General features: G+C 41.2%; 1 protein-coding gene across 1 annotated transcript in view; it reads left to right on the forward strand.

Annotated features, from left to right (window-relative positions):
• Nucleotides 1-13,081, forward strand: part of SLC2A11 (solute carrier family 2 member 11) — a 38,385-nt gene extending 25,304 nt beyond the window's left edge. The window contains exons 7-12 of the mRNA XM_070951059.1: nucleotides 9,367-9,554; nucleotides 10,246-10,356; nucleotides 11,879-11,980; nucleotides 12,119-12,194; nucleotides 12,341-12,468; nucleotides 12,881-13,081. Coding sequence (XP_070807160.1) covers nucleotides 9,367-9,554; nucleotides 10,246-10,356; nucleotides 11,879-11,980; nucleotides 12,119-12,194; nucleotides 12,341-12,468; nucleotides 12,881-13,081 — 806 coding nt within the window. The remainder of the gene's footprint in view (nucleotides 1-9,366; nucleotides 9,555-10,245; nucleotides 10,357-11,878; nucleotides 11,981-12,118; nucleotides 12,195-12,340; nucleotides 12,469-12,880) is intronic.
• Nucleotides 13,082-21,091: the final 8,010 nt, after the last annotated feature.

The raw sequence follows: 21,091 nt of genomic DNA on the forward strand, positions 1-21,091 counted from the left end.
TAGCTTGGAAGGCCACAATTTGCAACAGGGGTGGCACTATTATCTGAGTCAGGAAAGGCCCAAAAAACATAAATATTTTATGGACCACTTTATTCGAAAGGTTTTGATGACCATATGGGATCGAATAAGAAATAAATTTTACCTGATGACTCCGATTTGGCTTTCCCCTTTAGAGGCAATGATACACCCGACTCTTTATAACAGAAATAAACCACTAATCTACCAAGCTCTGTTGGATCCTTCAGGCAAAGTAAAATCTCAAAATATGCTGGGGGAATTAGGCTATGAGCTAGATTGGTGGTCATACAATCAGATCCAATCTAGGACAGCTCAGGATAAAAATAAAGGAGGAATTTATAATTCTATACAGGAACTTGATAAGATCTTGTTGGGGAAGGATGAGAAGGTATTATCCAAACTCTATCAATTCCTCTTAATGGACTGGATTGGAGAGGAGGTCATCAAAGACTCAATGATTGCCTGGGGGAGAAATTTGGGATACTCGATTGAACTTGAAAAATGGGAAGAAATCTGGGGGACAACCTTAAAATTAACAATGTCAGTTTCCTATAAGGAAAATATATACAAAATGCTATATAGATGGCACCTGCCCCCGGCTAGATTATCGAAGATGTTCCCGGGGACCTCTCCGGTTTGCTGGAAATGCAACGCCGCTATGGGAACTTATTTTCATAGTTGGTGGACCTGTCCCCGAGCAAAAGAATATTGGGTTAGAATTCAAAAATGGATTTTAGAAATCATAGGATGTAGAATAGATTTGAACCCGGAAACGTTTTTACTAGGCATGAAACCAGAGAATTTAAACAAATCTAATTGGTATCTCGCTCTCCACATCATCATTGCAGCCAGGATCTCGTTCGCGCAAGAATGAAAATCTAAAAATATCCCATCGGAGGCTATGTTAATTGCAAAGATCATGGACTGTGCAGAAGCAGACAAGCTTACTGGACTTTTGCGAGATAGACAAGAATCGGGGTTATATAGGAGCTGGGACAGATGGTATGCTTGGCTGCAAAAAAAGAAATCTTAAGAAGAACGAAAATATTAACCTTAATGTGAACATGGGTAAATACTTCCAGGAGTACTGCATGACGATTGAGAATTTTTTTTCTGGCTAAACCTTCCTTTCGTTTGATGAGTTAGCTTAATGGAAGTTTGTACTTTCTCCAGGCGAAAATTGATACTTTAAAACTCTATATGTATTATATTACTCTCTGCAATTCTATCCATATTATTATATTTTTTTCTGTATTTTTTAATAATTTTCAATAAAAAATTTAAAAAAAAAAACTGTATCAGACAACAATACATACACAAACAGGAAACTCATAATTGGAAAGCCAATTCATGATGAATGTGCACACATACTACATAGAAAATTAGGACATGCCAGTTTTCCTGTAATACAAAAAATGAGTGAACATGCTGAAGGTATTAAAATAAAAGACTGTAAAAATTACTTGGAATGTTCAGTATGTAAATGTTCAAAATTGAAAACCAAGCCCAGACCCAAAAAGGCAACGAGGTCATCCAATCATATTTTCAATCTAGTGCATATGGATCTAGTTGGTCCATTAACCCCATCAATTACATACAAAAAGCGATATTTTCTCACTATTGTAGACGACTTCAGTTGTTATGGCTTTGTCTACACCTTAAGACATAAAGATGAAGCATTCCAAAAATTCAAAGAATTTCATAAGCGTGTAGAGACACAACACCACATACAAATCAAACAAATCATGACAGACAGAGGGTCTGAATTCATGTCAAAAGAATTCTCTCATTGGCTAAAATCAAAGGGAATGTTGCATTTCACCTCCAGTCCTTTCTCTGCTTTTCAAAATGGAGTAGTAGAACGACGGAACTCAACACTACAAACTGTGATTAGATGTATATTAGAGGATGCAGAATTAGGTAAGCATTTCTGGTCAGAAGCACTGTTATATTCCAATTATACACTTAACCGACTATGGTCTAGCGTCATAAACAAAACACCATATGAATTGATGTACAATAAAAAACCTCAGATAGCTCACATGCATGTATTTGGAGTTACAGCAGATGTACATATACCGAAACAATTAAGACGTAAGGCGGACAAGGTGTCCAGAAGGCTTAGATTCATAGGTTATGAAACAGGTACAAAAGGATATAGATTTATTGACAGTAACAACAAATTCATAATTTCTAGGACTGCTGTATTTCACGAACAAACCAATTGGTCCAAGATACATCTCAATGAAATACTTCCAATAACAAGGCCCAATGTTAAACTACAAGATAGAACGAAACAAAAGGAACAAACATATAATACACAGAAAGATGATACTAAAATGTGGATAGGAAATTCCCCTAAAATCAAAATAGATTCTCTAACACAAAAGGAGGCAAGGTATTTACATGATAATAATAATAGACCAGAAAGAACAATTAGATGTAACAGAAATCAAGTACCTGAACGATTTAAAGACTATATAATGCATATACACAATGAAACACCAACACCAAACACTTATGAAGACGTATTAAAACTCCCTTTAGAAGAAAGAAACAAATGGGAACTAGCCATGACCAAAGAAATGGACAGCTTACGGGAACTTAACGTATTCACTCCAGCCCCAGTTCCAAAGGACAAAACCGTCATAGGCACTAGATGGATATTTAAGATTAAAAATTTGGAAGAGGGTAACACACTATATAAAGCACGGTTAGTAGCACAGGGTTTTGCCCAAAGATACCCTGAAGATTATACCGACACATACTCCCCCACAGTAAGAACAGAAAGTGTTAAGACAGCTTTAGTGATAGCCTCAGCTCTTAATCTTGAAGTTTTTCAATATGATATACAAACTGCATACCTACATGCCAAACTTGATAAAGAAATTTATGTAAGAGCTCCACACAGCAAAAACACAAATAGAAATGACACATGGTTACTGAACAAAAGCTTATATGGATTAAAGCAATCCGGCAAACGTTGGTACGAATGTTTGGTCAATGTACTCAAGACTATGGACTTTAATGCCACAACGGCAGATAATTGTTTTTTCATTAGAAGAGAAGGTGAATCATTAGAATTTGTATTAATTTATGTAGATGACATTCTGTATATTGGCAAACATAAAGATAAGAGAGATATTTTTGTAACAAAACTAGGAGAACATTTCTCATTGAAGTCATTGGGGAAAGTAAACAAATACCTTGGAGTACACATTAATAAGACCAAAAGAGGGTTTAGCCTATCACAAAAGGATAAAATAATTGAACTCTTAAACAAATGTAATATGATTAATGCAAAACCTTGTGACACCCCAATGCAGATTGATTTCATAAAAAACATGAATGAATCATCTCCAGAATTTAATGACAATACACTCTATAGATCAGTTATCGGTTCCCTTTTGTATATTGCTAATTGGACCAGACCTGATATTGCTCTACCCCTTAACTTGTTATCTAGGTATGTCAGTAAACCTCTAATTTACCATTGGGAGGCGGTTAAGAGAGTATTGAGATATTTGAAACACAGTTTAGATTTCTGTCTATTATTAGAACGAGACAATGTTAAAGAACCTATTCTCACCTGTTACGCTGACGCTGACTGGGCAGGTGACACCAAGAGTAGGAAGAGTACTTCCAGCTATGTATTTTTTCTTAACAATTGCCCAGTCTACTGGTATACTGGGAAACAGAATTTGGTAGCCACTTCAACTACTGAAGCAGAGTACATATGTCTATCAAAAGCAGCTAACAATCTCATCTGGTTCAATGATTTACTGGCTAATGTTTGGAAAAATCCATCACAACCCATCACAATACATGAAGATAACAAAGCTGCAATAGAGATATCAAGAGCAGACGCTATTGGCCAAAGATCTAGGCATATAGATATCAAATACAAACACGTAAGACAATTATCTGAAGATGGGTTCATCAAAGCTATTCATTGTGACACTACAGAACAAATAGCTGATATATTGACTAAACCTTTACAATCTAAACAACATAAATATTTAGCTTCAAAATTATGTGTTCAATACTATTCTAATTCTGAATGTAATTATTGTTGTGCATCAAATCGGCATTTAGAGGGGGATTTGTTATGTGTAAATGCCTCATTCATACCTGAAGAAAAGATATGTCTTGGAATGTCAAGAGTTAACTCATTCTCCTCTCCCTAATGTATCACTCATTAACCACTCCCTTCTCTTAACCCCGCCTCCTTGGTATAAAAGGTGGTGTATATCCTCTCTCCTTGCTTCTTTCTGCAATCGCTCTGTAAATAAAGAATGCCATCTGTAAATAAACTATCTTCTGTTTGATTAAAAAGAAGTCTGAGCTTATTATTGAGTCTGATCCTCGAATTACGGCAACAATTTGTGCTGTTTGTTTCTGGCATATTGCCTTAATAGATTGTATGAAATGCTCTCCCAACTGCATCTTTTGTGCTACTTTCACTAAAAACTGCCAATTCAATCAATCAAACGCTTTCTCTGCATCCAACAATATAAGCACTGCAGGGACTTGGTTGTTCTTCCCCAAATACTCCAGTATATTAACAATTTGTCTTACATTACTTTTCATTTGTCTCCCTTGTATAAATCCAGTTTGATCTTTATGAATCACTTGTTGCATAACTGACAGTCTATTCGCCAAAATTTTTGCAAAGATCTTATAATCTGTATTAAGCAATGATATGGGTCTGTAATTTTTGGGTTCACTATGATCTTGATCTTCTTTCAGAATCAGGGAAATAAAAGCTGTTCTCCAGGATGGTGGCACCTCTCCTCCCATTGTATTTTAGCAAATAACTCCTTAAGAGCCTCCAATAACCTCCCACCAGCCAATATGCTCCCACAGAGAGGGCCTCCTCAGGGTGCCGTCTGTCAGGCAATGTCGGCTGGTGACCACCCGGGGAAGAGCCTTCTCTGTGGGGGCACCCGCCCTCTGGAATGAGCTACCCCCAGGGATACGACTGATCCTGGACCTCCGGACCTTCCGCCAGGCCCTGAAGACACTTTTATTTCAGCAAGCCGGGCTGAGTTAAAAATCTTTTAATTGGGGAATTTTATGGGTAAGGGGTTTTAAATTGGGGAAGCCAAAGATAAATTTAATTTCGTTTTAAAGTATTTTAATATTTGTATTGTGTGTTTTTAATTTTGGCTGTTCACCACCCTGAGTCCTTCGGGAGAGGGGGCGGTATAAAAATTTAATAAATAAATAAATAAATAATAAATAAATAAAGAGTTTCTACCATTTCTAATTGAAAATTTTTATAATACACTGCTGTCAAACCATCTGTGCCAGGAGCCTTTCCACTTTTTAATTGTTTAATTGCCAGAAGAATTTCCTCAGTGGTTATTAATACATTCAATCTTTCCCTTTCTTCATCAGTAATTGCAAGAATATTCTCCTTCTGGAAATATCTCTCTATATCATTACCTTGTATATTATCACTAGCATATAACTTCGTATAAAAATCTAAAAATGCTTTTTTAATCATATTCTGTTGATATACCTCTTTACCTTTATACTCTATTTTTTCTATTGTACGAGATTTTTGTTTTTTCCTTAACATATATGCTAACCACCTGCCTGGTTTATTTGCATTGCAAAAAGTATTATGTTTAGCATATTGCAAGTTCATTGCAACTTGATCTGACATCAACATATTAAACTGTCCTCGCAATATTGTAATGGCTTCTTTTATATTCTTGTCATCTGGTTTATCCACTAAAGCCTGTTCCTTCTTTTTTATTTCCTCTTCTAATTCCCTCCGCTTTTTCCCCTGTCTACGTCTGTAGGAATTATTCAAATTTATTAAATAATTATAATTAAATAATAAATAATTAAATTTATTAATTTTTTTTAAAAAAATTATTTTTTATCTTCTATTCCTGCGCCAGTATTTAAATTATTATTATTTCAACTGTAGGAGTTCCATTGTAAATTTCTTTTCTTTTCACCATAAGCACTGCCTGTATACAGGAAAGAAAAATCCTCCTCCATAGAATTCAGTAATTTTTATCTATAAAACTCAAAGTTTCCTATAACAAAGGAAAGTTACAAAGTTCCTCTTTACACCAGATGGTGTCTCTCTATAATCCACATTCTCTATTAGTCATGCAAGACTCTAGTTTATTTATTATTATATAACCATCCAATTCTTCTTCTTTTAATTAAAAAAATATCAAATCTTCTTTTTAAAATCCAGTTCAAATTTTAAAGTGTTTAGTCTTTTAACCATATCTCCAGATTAATTCTCTTAGTTCTGTTCCAAAATTAGTTGTTTCTCGGGTCTTTGTCTCTTTAAAGTTGTAGTTTTAAAAAGTTTTTCCAAAGCCCCTTTGTTGCATAGCCGCTGTTTTAGGCTAGGGGTCTTCTAATTATTAGTGATGTTCCAAACGTTGTTACAAGCCTGGGCTGTTGTCACTCACCCGGCTTCAGAGAGCTCCGTTTTTCTCCACTTTCCTCCAGCACTTTTCTTGCCTGGTCATCACAGCTTCGTGGCAGCCGCCATGGCTGCCGCACCCCACCGCTGACTCACAGAGGGTTCCCTCTGATCTTTGAAGAATGTACCTGTTCCTCTCGGTCATCTGAGATGCCCCTCTTCTTCCCCTGTCCCTGCAAGATGGGTTCGGTCCAAAGACCCATTGGTGGTGGTTCGGCAGCCGGGGTTTTCACGTGGCTCATCAGAGCCCGCTATTTCCCCAACTGTCTCGCCATGACGCCAAACCGGAAGTCCTTGCTAGACCAATTCTTGAATACAGCTCATCTGTCTGGAACCCGCACTGCATATCGGACATAAATACAATCGAGAGAGTCCAGAGATATTTTACAAGAAGAGTCCTCCATTCCTCTAACCGCAATAAAATACCTTATGCCACCAGACTCCAAATTTTGAGCTTAGACAACTTAGAATTCTGCCTTCAGTCTGACCTAAGCATAGTACATAAAATTATCTGCCACAATGTCCTTCCTGTCAATGACTACTTCAGCTTCAACCACAACAATACACGAGCAAATAATAGATACAAACTCAAGGTAAACCGTTCCAAACTCGATTGCAGAAAATATGACTTCAGTAACAGAGTGGTCAATGCCTGGAATGCACTACCTGACTGTAGTTTCTTCCCCAAACCCCCAAAACTTTAAACTTAAACTGTCTACTGTTGACCTCACCTCATTCCTAAGAGGTCTATATAAGGGGCGTGCATAATTGCACCAGCATGCCTACCGTCCCTGTCCTAATATTCCTTTTTACTTACTCTTTTCATGTATTCAAATTGACAAACTTATGATTATGATTTACAGGTAAAACATTACTACGTATACTGTATTTTTTGGAGTATAAGACACACCTTTTTACCCCCCAAAAGGGGGTTAAAATTTAGGTGCATCTTATACACCGAATGTAGCCCTGCCCGCCCACTGGCCCCCATCATTTGGCCTGTGCCTCACAGCAGTTACCTCCTTGCAAGCAAACAGCAAGAAAAAACACCCTTTTAGCTTCAGCAGAGGGTAATTAGCACAAGTTGATTAGATCGGCCTCCTGACTCTCAGCTGATTTGCTCTCAGCTGTTTTGCGCAGGGCTCTCCTGCTTGCTGCAAAGAGTGCTGGAGCAGATTTTTTTTTCCTAACTATGCTGAAAAAACGAAACTGAAAGTAAAGCAGGTTCTTTGCTGCAACGTGACAAAATGAGGCAGAGAGAGATTTCTTTTTCTTTTTCCTCACCAAAAAAGGTAGGTGCAAACAATGGGAAATTTAGGGCAAAAGAGGAGTTCAAGATTTTAAAACAAAAGAAAAAAAGCTCTATTTAACTAGGGAATTGTAATAATTGAGATACTATTAATTGTATATTGTATTGAAAGCAGAAATGGTTAAGTTGTCGTTTGGAGGAATATATGGGGGAAATTATTTGGATTATTATTATTGGTAAATATAATTAATTGATTTGTAAGAAATTGGATTGCATGGAAATAATTGGAATATTCATGTTCATATTGATTGATATACAAAAAAGATAGTTATATAACTAATTGATTTATATTAAAATGTTGAATTTGTATTAAACAACTGTAATATTAAATAATTAACCAGTGTGAGGATGGATATAAAAATAGATGACAATGGGAAGGGGTATAATATAGAATAGAAGGGAAAAATTGAATTTGATTAAGATTAGAGATGACAATGAAGGATAATATGTTTTTTTTAAAAAAAATAGTTGAGGAATAAATATGGCAAAAAGGAAATATAGAAACTGTAAATTTAATTGAATTGACTAACCACTGTTTAAATTTGTGAACCAGCCAAATACTCTGTTCAAAGATAATACTTTTTTTTAAAAAAAATTGATTTATATGCCGCCCTTCTCCGGAGACTCAGGGCGGCTTACAATGCGTTAAGCAATAGCCTTCATACTTTTGTATATTTATACAAAGTCAGCTTATTGCCCCCACAAACTGGGTCCTCAATTTACCTACCTTAAAAAGGACGGAAGGCTGAGTCAACCTTGAGCCTGGTGAGATTCGAACTTACAGTAATTGCAGACAGCTGGTGTTAATCACAATGCTATCAGTCTGCTGAGCCACCAGGCCCTCTTGTATGTTTGTATGTGTGTTTATCTAAAAAATAAAATTAAAAAAATTAAAAAAACTTTAAAAAAAGCAACCAAAAAAGGTAGGTGCATCTTATACTCCGGTGCGTCTTATACTCCGAAAAATACGGTAATTTTATATGCAATACCTAGGTATGACCACAAGCGACGCAGTTCTAAGTTATTCAAACTGAGAATTTCGAGCCTAGTAGCATAGGCTACAGAAGAGCCTATGAGTACAGAAGAGTGCGAGACTTTTCTTGTAAAATACTTCTGAACCTGCAATAGAGTTGTAGGGAAAATCAGACTCATTACATGAGGCCATTTTAGGTCCTGTGGGGATTACAGTAATCCTTGTAGAAGTGATGCTTTCTCCCAAAGGGAACTTTATGTGAGGAATCTGGTCCCATCTGGAGTAAACAGTGGAATCTGTGACCCAGACATTCAAATGCTACCTAGCTGCTGATGTTTCTGCCATAAGATTATACAAAGCTGACTTTGTATAAATATACAAAAGGATGAAGGCTATTGCTGAGCACATTGTAAGCCGCCCTGAGTCTCCGGAGAAGGGTGGCATATAAATCAATTTTTTTTTTAAAAAAAAAAGATGCTGTGTGGTTGTTGTACCTGCTCTGCTTTTCTCGAAGCAGGTTGGAACATGTTGAGAAATTCTAAGGCAACCCATGAACTGGAGGCCTCCACATTTCCCAAGAACCTCAGGCTTACTTTTGGCTTCTTGCAGCTTTGCAACAACTGAGGGGCAGCAGCGACCTGAGCAGCGAGATGAAAGAAATCCTGGCAGAGCAGGCAGCCCTCCAGGGACAGGTGGCCAAGGCACCCTGGGAGCTATGGAGGAACCGGGCTGTCCGTTGGCAGTTTATCACTGTGGTGGTGCTCAGCAGTGCCATGCAGCTCTGTGGCAATGATTCCGTAAGTCCAGCGGCCTGGCCAGGGGGTTGTCCACTGCTATCCTGCATGCCTTTTTTCCAATAGGCCTGAGAACTGAGAAGGGGACAGGTGGCTTCTCCTTTAGGAGACCGCTGGCACAATCCAAGTAGCATACTAAAATGTGTGGCAGTTGGCATCCTCTGTCATCGTTTTTTGAGTTGAGTTTCAGAGAGAGTTGGGAGATTTTTCTTTGCTGCTTAAATTGTGATATGGCTTTTTATGCTTTACATCAGTGGTGGGTTTCAAAATTTTTTACTATCGGTTCTGTGGGTGTGGCTTGCTGGGTGTGGCATGGCTTGGTGGGCATGGCTTGGTGGGTGTGGCAGGAGAAGGATACTGTAAAATCTCCATTCCCACCCCACTCCAGGGGAAGGTTACTGTAAAATCTCCATTTCTTCCCGATCAGCTGGGACTTGGGAGGTAGGGAATAGATGGGGGCGGGGCCAGTCAGAATTTTTACTATCGGTTCTCCGAACTACTCAAAATTTCTGCTACCGGTTCTCCAGAACTGGTAAGAACCTGCTGAAACCCACCTCTGCTTTACATGAACATTTTCATGACTTTCCTATCTCAGATAAACAGATTAACCGCCTCTCCTTTACATAGTAATAAAAAAATAGGGTCTCAGTAAAGCAGGGCTACAAAGATACTTGCTCTTTCTTTATTCCTGCAGATGTACTCCTACGCCTCATATGTGTTCCAAGAGGCAGGGATTCCATATGACAAGATCCAGTACAGTGTTATTGGCACCGGAAGTTGTGAGCTTATCATGTCCATGACTTGTGTGAGAATTTTATCTCCTTTCTTTCACATTGGGTACACAGTGCTGAGATTCTACCGGTTCACACCGGTTCAGTAGAACCGGTTGTTAAGTAGTTAAGTAGTTAAGTAGTTAAGTAGTTAAGCAGTCTGGAGAACCGGTTGTTAAAAGAAATCTTGTTTTGTTTTTTCCCACTTTACAGGATTAATCCTGTAAGGAATTACAACATTTGGTATTGTTTCCTAGCCTAATCTTTATCGCCCTGCTTACAGAAACTGCCTCTCTGGCAGTATGCCTAGACTTACTGTCACTTCCAGTTCCGGAGGTTCTCGGAGGTTTTTTTTTGCTTGACTTTCTTAAAGGGGAAGGGTTGTTTTAAGCTTTCTACACCGCTGTTGGGAGGAAATACTCCCCTGTTGGAGTTCTTCCAGCCAGGGTGCAATGATCAGCACTTTGACGAAATAATTGAATAACGAAGCAGAAGCTTTTAATGACAAGGAACAAGATGAGTGACATTCAGCAAGGCTTCTTGGCTAGCTAGAAAGATTGGCATTCAAACGTGAGTTTACATACCCTTTCTGACTTTTGGTCTAAAACTGGTTTTTGGTGAAGTTTAATCCTGTGTTTAGTGATGGGATAATTTTCCCTATTCAGCTTTGTTTGGAAGGAAAAATGTTAATCTCTGTTCCTGAAAAGAAGCAGCTTTGGAAATCTGACTAGTTCTGTGTCTATTTGTTCTGGTAATTGCTTTAACAAGGAACAGATATTCTGTTTGCTCCTTTGCTTCATTCTGGAGAGCTTAAATGACCTCTCTACTAAAGGGTTTCACTTTATGAGCAAGAGTTGGCTGCTGATAGTTATCATTGCATTTTAACTATTTTATTTTAATAGAAATTTATAAACTTTATTAAAACAGATATAAAACACATAAAACACATATGACAAAAACATAAAAATACATTATACAATAAACATTTATAAATAATCAATCATTTGAAGTGTTGGTCTTTCAAGTAATACAGTTATATTTATTCCCTTAAATCTTAACTTAATAGTTTCTTATTGTCTTTTTCCCTCTCCTCTCTTCTGCTCTCTATCCTGTAAGGATATTACAGGACCAGCATTTCTGTGGATTGCAGGCTCCCAATCCTTTGTGGGGGATCCTGAGCAGTTGGGCCCTGGGATCCACAAAGGGCTGCATGTGTCTTCTTTAAAAGACTAAAGTTGACTGTGTATTGTGCTGTTCCTTTTTTTTAATTGGGTGATCACATTATCCATATGACATGTAAAAACCAAATCCTTTTCAGTAAATGGCACTCCTTAGAGCTGTTCTAATCCCAAAATGTACAGACCAAAATAAAGAGGAGATGATCACTCAGTCAGTCTCTAGAAAGTACCAGTCTATTGACCTCCCCAAATTTCTTTTGTATCTGTTCAATGGGGGAGGGGAGGAGACTGATCTGTTCAATGGGAAGAGGGAGATCTCTCTGTGGAAGGCCTGAGTGGGCTGCCCATTAAGGGGCTTCCCTGTAATGCTGCCTTCCAGAACCTCCTCATCGAGTGCGTTGGGCGACGGGTGCTGCTCATAGGGGGGTACAGCCTCATGGCTACCTGGGCCATCCTGTTCATGGTAGCGTTATCTCTACAGGTAAGAATGGCTCTTTGTTTCTTTGGGTTGAAGGACCCCAGGCCTTCCAATTTAGTAAGGGTCACATGTTGGGCACTTCCTAATTTGCCTATTTCCCTCCTTCCCCCCATCTGCCCCACCACTCTTTTGGCCTTGTAGGACCAATTCAGCTGGATGCCTTATCTCAGCATGGCCTGCATCTTTGCCTACATCCTGAGCTTTGGCATCGGACCAGGTGAGTTACAAGAGCACCAAGGGTCTCAAAAAGGGCATGAAAAAACCACCATACATGACCTCAGAAAGGTCAGAAACTGGGCTGATATTGCCATATTTTTATCTTACTTCTTAGAAAGCAACATTTAATTTGCATGGTTTCTCTAGCTGGTGTGACAGGAATTATACCCACGGAGATTTTTGATCAGGTCGCCCGCCCGGCTGCTTACACAATCAGCGGTTCTGTGCTCTGGATCAACTTATTTCTAGTGGGCCTAGCATTTCCTTTTGTGATGGTAAGCTCTCTGTTTATATTTCTGCAAGGCATCAGTTAGTTCACATGGGACACGGGAAATTGGAGCGAATTGTTCTTAGGCAGAGATCCTTTCTGTCCATCAATGGAAAGTATTGTCCTAGCTGTGGATTCAAGCAGAAGGAGCCCCCCTCCCCAACACTCTAGGTGTTCCTCCTGTTCTAGATCCATTTGTAGTCACAATTGCTACACAGTCACATGACCAAGGATCTCCTCTCCTAGCAGATTGGCGCTGCTTTCTCCTCCAGGTGGACAGGCAAGGAGGCCTCACTTTTGTTAAGAGTGAGGCCACTCCAAGGACTACTTTATAGACAAGTTTTGGCTCTGCTTGCATGCTCCTGTCAACATGTGCTTCATATGCTGATCCCTTTCTTCTCTCCTCCTCCTCCTCTCAGGAAAGTCTTGGCTATTACTGCTACCTACCATTCTTCACGGTCTGTGTTGGAACCGCTCTCTATGTCTGGTTTTTCCTCCCGGAGACGAAAGGAAAGAGCTTCCTAGAAATCTCAGAAGAGTTTATTAAGCGTAACTTTGGAGGTCAGCCCTGTGACAATGCTTGGGTGTGTCCAGAGGAAATTATATCCACTAGGTTGTAGCTTCAAAAGAGAGAGAACAGCTCACAAAGAAGATATAACAATGGCATTCCTTTTCTTGTGGGGATAACATGGTGTAAAAATCCTTGTTTCCTCCTCCCTTTATCAAACCTAGGTATGAAAAGTGGCCTCCCAAGGCTGGGGAACTACTATGTGCCAGTCCAGGCTCAGAATGGAAGTACCCTGAACTAAATGGTGCCCTCCCAATACCAGTCTTGTTTCTGCCATGGAAAAGAGAGCTTCCTTCTGTACTCAGAACCTGGTCAAAGAGAGATGACACCTGAAGTAAGCATCACAATCATTTGCCAGTCAGATTTGGAATATAGCCAGTTTGTTGTAGTGGTTGAGGCACCAGGCTAGAAACTAGGAGATGGTGAGTTCTAGTCCTGCCTTAGGCACTAAGCCACCTGGATGACTTGGGGCCACTCACTCACTCTCAGTCCTAGACTATCACAATATCCCAGCTGTCTCATTCAGGTGCTTGGCAACCATCAACCACCTTGGCTCAGGGTAGGGGTGGAGGGGTGGCGGTTATTATAAAGGAGAGTCTTGATCGTAGGGAAGCCACTGTTCCTCAGACAGCTGGATGTGAGTCCCTCCTCGTGAAGTGGGGTCATGGGTTACAGATGGGCCTGCTGATCATGTACCTGGCTCCCTGCCACGTAGCAGCAGCCCTGCCTGAGCTCCTCAATGTAATAGCCGGGGTGGCAGTTGAGATTCCTAGGCTTCTTGTCATGGGAGATTTCAATCTGCCGTCCATCGGTGAAACATCTGAGGCAGCTCGGGAGTTCATGGCTTCCATGACGGCCATGGACCTGACCCAATTAGTTCATGGCCCTACTCACACAGGGGGACACACTCTGGACTTGATTTTTGTATCTGACCAGTGGTTGAATGGTCTAGGTATAGGGGATATAGTCATCAAACCCTTGTCATGGTCAGACCATTCTCTCCTTAGGCTTGACTTTCTGTCCGCTACAACCCACCGCAGGGAGACGGAACTGATTAAGTGGTTCCGCCCCAGGCACCTGATGGATCCTGATAGATTCCAGATGGAGCTTGGGCCATTTCCTGAGACTCTAGCTCACAACTCGATTGAAGACCTGGCAGCAACCTGGGATAGGATGGCCGCTGGTGCTTTGGATCGGGTTGTGCCTTTGTGGCCTCTGACCCAGCATCGAAGTCGCCCAGCTTCTTGGTTTTCCGAGGAGCTGAGGAAAATGAAGCACCGGAAAAGACGCCTGGAGAGTAGTTGGAGAGTCAGTCGTTCCGAATCTGACCGAACACTGGTGAGATCATATATTAAGACCTGTTTAGTGGCGATAGCAGCGGCAAAATATAACCATTTTTCCGCTATTATTGCATCGGCAGATAATCGCCCAGCCGCCTTGTTTAGGGTGACTCGCTCCCTCCTCCACCTGGGAGCACGGGAAGACCCCTTACAAGGTCAAGCTGAGGATTTTGCACAATATCTACACGATAAAATTGCTCAAATTCGGGAAGGCTTGGACTCTGACTGGGTAGGTTCAGATGGAGTGATGGAGGTGGGTCTTGAGGATATTATTTAGGATGAGTTTGACCCTGAAGACGTGGACAGGTTACTGGGAAAGTTGAATGTGACCACATGTTTATTGGACCCGTGTCCCTCCTGGTTGGTACTGGCTGCCCGAGAGGTTACACGAGGCTGGCTCCAGAGGATTATAAATGCTTCTCTGAGTGAGGGTTTCTTGCCTTCCACCTTGAAAGAGACGGTGGTGAGGCCCCTCCTCAAGAAGCCTTCTCTGGACCCAGGTGTTCTAGCAAACTACTGTCCTATCTCCAACCTTCACTTTGTGGCTAAGGTTGTTGAGAGTGTGGTGGCACAGCAACTCCCGCAGTACCTGGATGAAATTGTCTATCTAGATCTGTTCCAGTCCGGCTTCAGGCCTGGTTACAGCACTGAAATGGCATTGGTCGCATTGGTTGATGATCTCTGGAGAGCTCGTGATAGGGGCTGCTCCTCTATCCTGGTTCTATTAGATCTCTCAGCGGCTTTTGATACTATCGACCATGGTATCTTGCTGCGCCGACTGGAAGGGCTGGGAGTGGGAGGCACTGTTCTACAGTGGTTCTCCTCCTATCTCTCCAACTGGTCGCAGTCTGTGTTGGCAGGAGGGCAGAGGTCGACTTCAAGATACCTTACTTGTGGGGTGCCGCAGGGGTCGGTCTTCTGTTCAACATTTATGTGAAGCCGCTGGGTGAGATCATCCGTGGTTTTGGGGTGCAGTGCCATCTTTACGCTGATGACACTCAGCTGTACATCTCCACCCCAGTGATGCCCTTGCAGTGATGTCCCAGTGCCTCGAGGCCATGCGGATCTGGATGGGGAGAAGCAGATTCCGACTCAACCCTTCCAAGACCGAGTGGCTGTGGCTGCCGGCGTTCTGATATAGCCAGCTGATACCATCATTGACTATTGGGGGCGAGACATTGGCCCCCACGGAGAGGGCTCGCAACTTAGGTGTCCTCCTGGACACGCGGCTGTCTTTAGAAGAACATATGACGGCCGTGGCCAGGAGAGCTTTCGCCAGTTGCGACCCTTTCTGGATCGGGACTCCTTATGCACAGTCACTCATGCCCTCGTCACTTCTCGACTGGACTACTGTAATGCTCTCTACATGGGGCTCCCCTTGAGGTGCACGCGGAGGCTCCAACTGGTCCAGAATGTGGCCGCGCGGGTGATATTAGGAGCGACATGGCGCTGATCTGTCCCCATCTCCACACACACACAAACACAGCCAGCCGAGGGTTATGAAAGTACTTGGCACGCACACAGGTCGTTATCTCAAACTTGGCAACAATATAAGCACTGTCTGCCAAGAGCTTTACTTCAACAGATAACAAAAAATTACATACGCATTGTAAATAGTCCAGCAAAACAATATCCCTTTGGCAGCTTCAGGTGTTGTTCAAGTGACTAGCCAGAGTTAGTTTTTGTTCGTCAAAGAGTTTTACCAGCCACCACCCTCTCTTATATAGTCTTTGGGTGTGGTCCAGTGACTCAGCTATAATCCCTAGCACGCCTCCTTAACTGCTGCAACCGTTTATCACGCCTTCGCTGGCGTGCATCCAGGAACAACGGCTCTCCTTCCTCGCTCTCATCAGAGACACCTGGCCCCTGGCTAATCTCCCCTTCCTCGGCTGGCACCTGAAACAGTGCAAGAGGGGGGGGGGCCTGGAAAGGGAGGCCTGGCTGACTCCTCTCCCTCATGTTCGGAGCCTTCTTCCTCCGATGAGATAGGCTCAGAGGGCGGGGCCACAACAGGCGCTCACATGTAACACCTCTCCTACGCGAGCTGCACTGGCTCCCAGTGGTCTTCCGAGTGCACTTCAAGGTGTTGGTTCTTACCTTTAAAGTGCTCCATGGCTTAGGACCTGGGTACCTACGAGACCACCTTCTGCAACCTATAACCTCCCACCAACCAGTACGCTCCCACAGAGTGGGCCTCCTCAGGGTACCATCACTAAAGCAATGTCGACTGGTGGTTCCCAGGGGGAGAGCCTTCTCTATGGGGGCACCTACCCTTTGGAACAGGATACCCCCAGGGATAAGAATAATCCCAGATCTTCGTACTTTCCGTCGGGCACTTAAGACCTTCCTCTTTCACCAAGCCGGGCTGGCATAATTAATTTTTTCTTTCCTTTTCCTAATTGTGTAAATTTTATTCTGAAGATCCTAGCTTAACTGATAAGCCAAATTGACTTAATTATTATTTATTGCTTCTATTCACATTTTTATATATATGTTGATTTTGACTGTTCCCTGCCCTGAGTCCTTCGGGAGAAGGGCGGTATAAAAAAATTAAATAAATAAATAAATAAATAAATAAATCAGGCAATGGTTACAATGGTTGTAATAGTCACATGACCATCATTTTTGACCTTCCCTGCTGACTTCCTGCAAAGCTCCCATTGCATTTTCACCCACTGGCCATAGTAGCTGCCCACCTGTTTGTACTCCATGGTACCTGCCCATGGCACCCTCCTGGTTCCCTCAGGATTGCCTGCAGTGCCTCCAACCTCTGTAGCTCTCCCCTGCAGCTCTCATCTACCAGTCTGCATGCCTGGGACTCTTGCCTCTTCCATGGGATGGTCACAGGAGTTCCTTGGTTAAGATCCTTGCAGCCCTGGGGTTATCACAGCAACTGGGATAGTGGCTTATCGCTGTGATTGCCATTACTAAGTGATGTGATCATGTGATTTTGCGCTTTACTACCACATTATTTAGGGATGGAAATTGCAGTCCCAACTTCCACTGGGCCAGAGTACTCCCTGTATCACAATGCACAAATCCTAATGCTGGGGAGAAAAGCTGGGAGAAAAGAGAAAGAGAAAGACAGACAATAAAGTGTCTGGAAGTTAAACCATATGAGGAATGGTTGAAGGACCTAGGGATGTCTAGTCTATCAAAGAAAAAGATGGGGGGGCAACGACATGAAGAACTGTCACAGAGAAGAGGGGGTCAAGTTATTTTCCAGAGCATCTGAAGAAAGGACAAGAAGGAACAGGTGGCAAATCATTAAGGAGAGAGTCAACATGGAACTAAGGAGGAATTTCCTGACAGTGAGAACAGCTGATCAACAGAATGGCTTGCCTCCCAGAGTTGTGGGTGCTCCATCACTGGAGGTTTTCAAGAGACTGGATTGGGATGCAATAAGGTCTCCTGCCTTGGGCAGGGGATTGGACTAGAAGTCCAAGGTCCCTTCCAGCCCGATGATTCTATGACCGCAGACAAGATGCCTGGAGCACTGGTGGCAGAGGTCGAGGACTGAGGAACATTAAACGCTAGAATTAACTCCTGTCTGGGAAATGAGAGCAGTGGAAGGTCAGCACTTCTCTGCTCTGAAGGCTTTGGGGGGAAAGTCCAGGGTCATGGCTCAAGCCACTGGTTGCAGGCTTTTCCTACTGTGATTTGCATAAAATAACTCAAATTTGCTCCTTCAGGCATCCATTAGGGTGAGAGGGATTAATTATTCTTGAGGAAGAGGTAGTACTCCTAAAGAAGCTAGCTCTGCATGCAGACAACCTTCAAACTTCCCTTTTGGGGAAGATTCTGGAGAAACCTTAGGTAGGGAGATGATGCAGATTAGCTGAGGTTCATCTCTCTATCTGCATTTCTTTGATTTATTTATTTATTCAGAAATGCATAGGTGTAGTTCACCTTAAATAAATTATTCTGAGTTGCTAACAACCATTTCACAAGAAAAAAATATTCACAAAAATAACAATAACACAATAGCCAAGGCACAAATTCACAATACAAAAATATAGATATTGGACTCCTTTACATCTGGCTCTAATGCCTGGAAGAAAATGCAAATCTTCACAACCTTCTGGAAAGCCAAAAGAGTTGGGGGTCTCTGGCTCTCTGGAAAGGGGCACTTTCATAGGGCCACAACAGAGAATTGTATCTCCTGGGTTGGATCAGGTGAGGACCATGGATGTTGGGATGAGGTTGAGGATGGAATTTTACTCTTAGAAATGCTTCCAGGTTCCCTTTCTGAAAAAGCCAATTTTTGGAAAAATTCCTGATGTAGGAGCATGGGGCTGAGGAGCAAAATATATTTCAAGCCAAAATCAAATACAAAGGGTGGGATAAAACTCATGGTAAAATGTTGCCTTTAGAAATGGTTCCAGTTCCCTTTTGAATTTTTGTAAAATTCAATTGATGACGGGGGCTGGAGCATTGGGGGTTGGGGTGGTATGTGTTGCCAAAAATATTTCAAACCAAATCAAAAACTGAGGGTAGGATGAGAATTGGGATGGAATTTTACACGAAGCCAGGTAAAGCATGAAGAAAAGCAAGAATGTGGCATCCTCCGGAGACTCTAGTGACCAGGAGCAGGTTTGTTGAACTCTGCCTGGACTCAAATCTAAGTCTGCCAAATCACAACTCAGTTTCCCATCGTCTTCTTCTTGTAACTTTAACACAGGTTGTGGGAACCGCCTCATCCTGTCCCACTGCCCTCCCCTTGTTCTTGGACAACATTCACCACATTCCCATTAGTCACTGCTGCAGGCACATAGAAAAAGATTTTTTTTATCCACTTCTTCGTCTTTCATTAAATCTCTACAACTCAACAAAGTCACAAACATTTCTCCATACACGCATCAGTGCAGGCAGTTGTGTTGTGTTGTGGTGTTATAAAGGCTCAGTTATTCCTTCTTTTAATCTTCTACTGTTTTAGTTAATGGGCTTTGTCCTTTTTGAGGCAGAGGAGAGGGCTCCTAGTTTGGGAATGAAAACATTCAACTGTTTCTCTACTGCTGACTCCCCAGGTTTACCTTTATGGGAAGAATTCTCCTAGAAGAATGAAATATTTTGAGGAATATTTAAAAAGGCAAAATATTATATTTCCCTAGATGAGAAATGGAGAAACATGGTTTTTTAGAGACCGGAAGCAGCCCCAATCTCCCTGCCCCCAAGCAGAAACTGAGGAGGCACCTTTTAGAAATGCAGATTTGGTAATCCATCCACAGGATATTTTGAAACTCCCTGCAGCAAATTCTGAACAAAGGCAGAATGGTAGGATTAGCCCTTCACTCAAGATCCAAACCATGACAAAGCATTACGCCACAATAGAAATTGCCCAACACCTTTTCAAAACACAAGCCTAAGGTGACCAGACGTCCCGCTTTTGGCGGGACAGTCCCGCTTTTGAGCAATTTGTCCTGCGTCCCGCGGCGTTTCAAAAAAGTCCCGATTTTTCTTGAGCCCCAGCTGATGGCTAGAAGAAAAAAAAACTGTTTAAACTCTTGCCCGGGGCTTCAAAGGGCCGCCCTACAGGCAATCAGTGTAAAGCAGTTTTTTTTCCCCCTAGCTAAGCTTCAGAAACGAAACCGAAACCGAAACCGAAACCAGGGTCTTTGGTGCAGCGTGACAAAATGAGGCAGAGAGAGATTTATTTTTATTTTTATTTTTCCTCCCCAAAAAAGGTAGGTGAAAAACTGCAAACAATGGGAAATTTAGGAGGAGACTTCAAGATTTTAAAACACAAAGGAAAAAAAGCTGTATTTAACTAGGGAATTGTAATAATTGAGATACTATTAATTGTATATTGTGTTGAAAGCAGAAATGGTTAAGTTGTGGTTCGGAGGAATATATGGGAGAAATTATTTGGTTTATTATTATTGGTAAATATAATTAATTGATTTGTAAGAAATTGGATTGCATGGAAATAATTGGAATATTCATGTTCATATTGATTAATATACAAAAAAGATAGTTTTATAACTAATTGATTTATATTAAAATGTTGAATTTGTATTAAACAACTGTATTACATAATTACATAATTAAACAATGTGAGGATGGATATAAAAATAGATGATAATGGGAAGGGGTATAATATAGAATAGAAGGGAAAAATTGAATTTGATTAAGATTAGAGATGAGGATGAAGGGTAATATTGGTTTTTTAAAAAAATAGATGAGGAATAAATATGGCAAAAAGGAAATATAGAAATTGTAAATTTAATTGAAATGACTAAACGCTGTTTAAATTTGTGAACCAGCCAAATATTCTGTTCAAAGAAAATACATTGTATGTTTGTATGTGTGTTTCTAATTATTGCTATTTATTCATATTTGTTCTCTTTTATTCTTTAAAGTTTAACAATTCATTCTTTATCTTAATATCTTTATATTTGCTTGGGGTTGGCTTTCTTCCCTTTCATCTTTTTTATTGTACAGCAATCTTTCTCCTCAAACCTACCACCTCTCTCTTTTCTTTCCTTCTTACTTTCTCTTCCCCCCACCCTCTTTTTCTCCTCCCTACTTCCTCTTTCTTTCTCCTTCTCCTCCTCTCTTCCTCCCTCTCTTACCCTCACTCCTACTCTAATTTCCATTCCTTCATCCCTCTCTATTGCTGTAATCCTTTAATGCATATGGACTACTCAGACCAGTCCTCGAACTTATGACTGTCCTCACATTTTACATTTTTGCCCTATCTTGTCATCATGGTGAAGAGAAGC

The sequence above is a fragment of the Pituophis catenifer genome, unplaced genomic scaffold (genome assembly GCF_029215685.1).
Source record: "Pituophis catenifer annectens isolate HBS135680 unplaced genomic scaffold, rPitCat1.0.hap2 SCAF_10, whole genome shotgun sequence".
Lineage (NCBI taxonomy): Eukaryota > Metazoa > Chordata > Lepidosauria > Squamata > Colubridae > Pituophis > Pituophis catenifer.